This window comes from Physeter macrocephalus, chromosome 10 (assembly GCF_002837175.3).
Source record: "Physeter macrocephalus isolate SW-GA chromosome 10, ASM283717v5, whole genome shotgun sequence".
Classification (NCBI taxonomy): Eukaryota; Metazoa; Chordata; class Mammalia; order Artiodactyla; family Physeteridae; genus Physeter; species Physeter macrocephalus.
In genome coordinates, this window is record NC_041223.1 from 52,405,164 (window position 1) to 52,411,163 (window position 6,000).

At 36.2% G+C, this 6,000-nt stretch overlaps 1 protein-coding gene across 4 annotated transcripts in view; it reads right to left on the bottom strand.

The window, feature by feature from the left end:
- AFG1L (AFG1 like ATPase) overlaps positions 1 to 6,000 on the bottom strand; it is a 229,431-nt gene that overhangs the window by 97,030 nt on the left and 126,401 nt on the right. For all 4 annotated transcript variants that reach the window (XM_055087584.1, XM_024115555.3, XM_024115554.3 and 1 more), the window contains exon 7: positions 5,591 to 5,649. In XM_055087584.1, the coding sequence (XP_054943559.1) occupies positions 5,591 to 5,649 (59 nt within the window). The remainder of the gene's footprint in view (positions 1 to 5,590; positions 5,650 to 6,000) is intronic.

Genomic DNA, 6,000 nt, shown 5'->3' on the forward strand with positions numbered 1-6,000 from the left:
GAAGAGAGCCTTGAATTAAACTCTCACAAGGATGTAATGAGGCCCACGAACACTCCTGCCAGGCTAATGTCAAAGAAGGAAGGCCAGGGACTTCCCTGGCGGTCCAGTGGTTAAGACTTTGCACTTCCAGTGCAGGGGATGCGGGTTCGATCCCTTGTTGGTGAACTTAGGTCCCACATATGCCACACGGTGAGGCAAAAAAAAAAAAAAAAAAAAAAAGAGATGGAAGGCCACATAGGGAGCTGGAACTTTCATCCCTGCCAGTCAATAATGAGCATCCTCCCCATCCCCACAATGTCAGTGGAAATTAAACCCCTCCACCAGCAGTAACATGGAGTACCCTTGCCTCAGGTGTCAATAGGCTGAATAGGGAACCCAGACGTCTACCTATGTCTGGCAGTAACAAGGCAGTGCCTCTCCTCATTCCAGAAGAGTGTCCAAATAGCCAGTTAAAACAGAAAGTTTAAATAAGATCCACAAAGAAGATATACAAATGGCCAAGAAGCACAGGAAAAGATGCTCGATATCACTAATCATTTAAGAAATGCAAATCAAAACACAACGAAGGGGACTTACCTGCTGGCGCAGTGGTTAAGAATCCGCCTGCTAATGACGGGGACACGGGTTTGAGCCCTGGTCTGGGAAGATCCCACATGCCGCGGAGCAACTAAGCACATGCACCACAACTAGTGAACCTGTGCTCTAGAGCCCATGAGTCGCAACTACTGAACCTGCACACCACAACTACTGAAGCTCATGCGCCCTAGAGCCCACGCACCGCAACTACTCAGCCCACGCACCACAACTACTGAAGTACATGTGCTCTAGGGCACGGGGCCAACAGATGAATGGATAAACAAAATTGGTATAAACATATAATGGAATATTAGCCTTAAAAAGGAATGGAATTCTAACTCTTGCTACAGCATGGATGAATCTTGAAGTCATTATGCTAAATGAAATAGGCCAGACAAAAATGGACAAATATTAAATGATTCTACTTATATAAGGTACCTAGAAATGACAAATTCACAGGGATAGAAAGTAGAAAGGTGGTTACCAGGATCTGGGGGAGGGGAAGAATAGGGAGTGATTATTTAAAGAGTACAGGGTTTCAGATTGGGAAGGTGAAAAAGTTCTGGAGATGCATGGTGGTGATGGTTGCTCAACAATGTGAATGTACTTAATGTCACTGAACTGTACATTTAAAATGGTTAAAGTGGTAAATCTTATGTTATGCATATTTTACCACAATAAAATATCAATTAACAAATATAAGAGTCAAAGTCTCATGACAAATTATTAAATCGTCCAAGTTTCAGTTGAAAATCACTCATACCAAAAACCACAAAGACCTCAAACAGAATACAAAAAAAAAAATCAAACGCCAACATCAAGATGACAGAGATGTTAGAATTATCTGATAAACATGTGAAAGCAGGGTTTCCCTGGTGGTGCAGTGGTTAAGAATCCACCTGCCAATGCAGGGGACACGGGTTCAAGCCCTGGTCCGGAAAGATCCCACATGCCATGGAGCAACTAAGCCCGTGCACCACAACTACTGAGCCTGAGCTCTAGAGCCCGCGAGCCACAACTATTGAGCCCACGTGCCACAGCTACTGAAGCCCGTGTGCCTAGAGCCCATGCTCCGCAACAAGAGAAGCCACTGCAATGAGAAGCCCGTGCACCGCAACAGAAGAGTAGCCCCTGCTCACCGCAACTAGAGGAAGCCCATGAGCAGCAGCAAAGGCCCAACGCAGCCTAAATAAATAAATAAATAAAATTTATTTTAAAAAAAAGATTTGAAAGCAGACATGATATAAATGCTTCATCAGGAAATAATGACTATGCTTGAAACAAGGAGAATTACTACTTCACGATAAAAAATAACTTTTAAAAGTTCCATTCAGAAGCAATATTTAATCATTCTATATCTGTATGCAACTTGCAACAGAATCTCCAAATATGTAAGGTCAATGACAGAATTATAAGAAAAATGGATAAATTCACAGTCATAGTGGGAGATGTTTTCCATAAGCCTCTCAATAACTGATGTGAAAAATATATAAGAATAAAGATTTGAACAGCATAATTAACAAACCTATTGATAACTTAATGGGTATTATATGTATCACACAATAACTGGAGAGTACGCATTATTTTCAAGAATGCTGAGAATATTTACAAAAATTATCCACATATTGGGCCATAAAGCAAGTTTCAACAAATTTGAAAGAACTGAAGTCACAAGGGGCACATTCTCTGACCACAATGCACTTAAGCATTTATTAAGAAAACAGTAACAAAAGGTTAACTAGAAAATTCTCATATGTTTGGAAATTAAGAAATAGACTTCTAGATAATTCATGGGTTAAAGAAGAAATCACAATGGAAATTAGAAAACACTTTGAACTTGAGTGGAAATACTAAATATCAAAACTTCATGGATGCAGCTAGTCAGAGGGAAATAAATAGCCTTAAATGCATTTAAGAAAGAAGGTTAAAATGAGATAAAAATTAATCTCAGTAAATTTTAAAAAAGAACAGCAAAATAAACTCAAAGAAAGTACAAGAAAAAAACAGGAAACTCCCTACTTAAAAGGCAGGAAAAAGTACATGTAAGAGTTTTCTGTTTTGTTTTGTTTTCCTTTGCTTGTTACAAGCGGTTTCTAGAGGAAATGTACCTGATCGTTTCCTATATCCATTCTAGTCCTATGGTTTCTTTTCTTTTTTTATAAATTGTGGTAAAATACACATAACATAAAATTCATCATTTTAACCATTTTTAAGTGTATAATTCAATGGCATTAAGGACATTCACAATGTTATGCAACATCACCATTATCCATTTCCAGAACTTTTCATCATCCTAAACAGAGACTCTGCACCCACAAAACAATAACTCCCTATTCCCCTTTCCTCCCAGCCCCTGGTAACCTCTATTTTACTTTCTGTCTCTATCAATTTGCCTTTCCTAGGTACCTCATATAAGTGGAATCATATAATATTTGTCCTTTTGTGTCTGGCTTATCTCACCTAACATGTTTTCAAGGTTTATCCATAATGTATCACGTCAGAATTTCACTCCTTTTTATGGAAGAACAATATTTCATTATATGAATATATTATATTTTGTTTATTCATCTGTTGATGGACCTATGGCTTGTATTATTTTTAATATTTATTTATTTGGTTGCATCGGGTCTTAGTTGCAGCACACGGGATCTTCATTGTGGCGCGCAGGCTTCTCTCTAGTTGTGGCGCCTGGGCTCTAAAGCGTGCAGGCTTAGTTGCCCCGCAGCATGTGGGATCTTAGTTCCCCGACCAGGGATTGAACCTGTGTCCCCTGCATTGGAAGGCGGACTCTTAACCACTGGACCACCAGGGAAGTCCCAGACCTATGGCTTTTAATAACATATTAGTCCTCCTCATCATTCTTACTATCTTATGAAAATATTGTTCACTAATAGCTTACATAAGTTTTTGGTCATTTTGCAATACTCCAAGCAACAAATCACAAATTCTTGTGGTGAATTACAAACTTGTTATCACTCAGTTTACAGAGGAAAACGTAAAGGAGAAAAAGGATTTTACACTGTACCTTTTCCCAAAATAAATTTCTATCTTGTTTATAATCTTTTTATTAAACTAAGATCCTCTATTTGTTTTAAGTCTATCTTAAAACAAAGTTTTGATATTTAGTATTTCCACTTCTACTATACATGTCTCTCAGCTGGGCCCAAATGAAAGAGTAACGCTAGCATGTGTGAATAGGTAAAATGAATATGAAACAACTTTGCCTTACAAGGGAAACTTCATACGCCCACCAAAAAAGCTCCAGGGAAACCAGCTCTAGTGTACATTTCATCAGACTGATGTTTTGTTACGTGAAAAGTCTTTTAAATAAATGAGACATTTTCGATATTTTCTCATCCAATCTGGTATTTAGTTTCCTGGAAATTTCAGTTCATATTTAATTTCAAATTGTGTATTATCTCAGTACTTGTTGGATCTCAAATCAGATTATTCATCTCTTTGGTTTTTCTTCCTCTTTAAAAAAAAATTAAGGGTGGGAAAGGAAAAGGAAAATAAATTCAATCTGGTCAATTTAGTTGTCTATTAGTAATGCTATTATATGTTAAAGTATGACAAATAACTGACCAAAAAATAAGGTTTGGGGTTAAAAAAAAGTACAGCTACAAAGTTCCCTGAGAATCTTTTAGCTTGTTTCATTTGTGAGCCATCTCTTTATATTTTGTGTATTTTATGCTACATGAAGAAACTATTTTTAGCATCTATTTTTCTTAGCTTCCCTGTTTATATTTTGGTATCTACATACACCACATTACTTTGGATTCCTGGCGTGGAGAAAACACTGCAAATCTACCTTCTCCTCAAATGTAAAACATGAATACAAACGGGAAAATATTACTAACAGCATAAATCTTCAAAAAGTACTTTTTCCTACATCTGAAACCATCTCAGAGAAACTAAAATCTTCTGGGAACCTAAAATTGGTCAAGGAAACAGATGTTTGGATAGCACAGAGAATAAAGTTTGGCACTAACAATAGCTCCAACTAAAGTATATTTCAAAAAGATTGTCTGACTACATCTTCAGAATATGTGAATATAAAATGTTTTTACTCCTCCTTCTTGGTAAGAATTTTTGAGGTTTTAGGTCTTTCTAAAAAAAAAATACAATTCTATCCTTTCTTTAGATATGTTGTTATGGACAGGGAAAAATGTGCCTGAGAATTACAGGAATTATATTTTGGCATACACGCTTCTTTTTGGTAATTATTTTACCAAAAACATTTTGCTTTGTGTTATAGGTATCTGTGTATGTAGTATATGCCCAACCACATTATAAATGACTTGCAAGCAAGAAACACAACCTACTTAATGATTATATTATCCATTATGCCTAATGTAGGACTTTGCACATAGTAGGTTCCCAATAAATATTGGTAGAATGTAGAATTATTGAATAATCGTGTAAAAAATTACTAAAATTAACAGTGAAAAAGAAGGCTACTTTATTCTTCATCATATTCTAATGAAGCCTATTTTAAACCCTATGCAGTGATAATACACACAAATATTTAAACTATTTATGTACCTCAACTTGACAAAATTTCATGATAACTTGATGGCAATCACATTTAAATATATTACAATACTTTTGTAATAATGCTACTCCAAAATAGCAACTTTAATATCTGGGAAAACATGTTAATGGCCATTAACCTGAAGGAAACAAGGAACATTAAACATTTTTTCAGAAGTCAATGTATAAGTTGAAACATTCCACTATAATATTTACAAGCAAACCTCAAATTAAAATTTATAAAATGCAAACTATCAAATGCTGCAGCTGGACAATAATTTAGACTATATTTTGTAATTTTTCCTGTGTATTGATGAATACTATATAAAAAAGATTCTTTTCTCCTTCAGTCTTTAACTATTACCATCAAATAACAAAATAAATTCTGCTTGAATGCAAGACCATAGCAATCCTATAAAAGCCCTTTATTATCAATCAGTATGATATTAGTCAGTGAACATAAGTAAGTGATTTTCCTTACCTTCAGGACAGCTATGAATGGTACAAAGTTAGCTCTTTGGAGTCCATTTTTATAGAGATCTGAAAGAAAAAATTAGTATTAGCTTTTCACTTCACCTAAATCATAATGTTAGCTTATATTTTAGTCTGGCAAATAAAGTTTTCTACTGATGAAAAAGATAAAGAAGCAAAAGAGAAGAAAAATAACCAAAACTGATCTCTATTCTGGTACTATACAATATTTATTATATTCTTAATAACAGAAAAAATTAACAATCACAGAAAGAATATCAAAAGGCATTCAATCGGGGCTTCCCTGGTGGCGCAGTGGTTGCGCGTCCGCCTGCCGATGCAGGGGAACCGGGTTCGCGCCCCGGTCTGGGAGGATCCCACATGCCGCGGAGCGGCTGGGCCCGTGAGCCATGGCCGCTG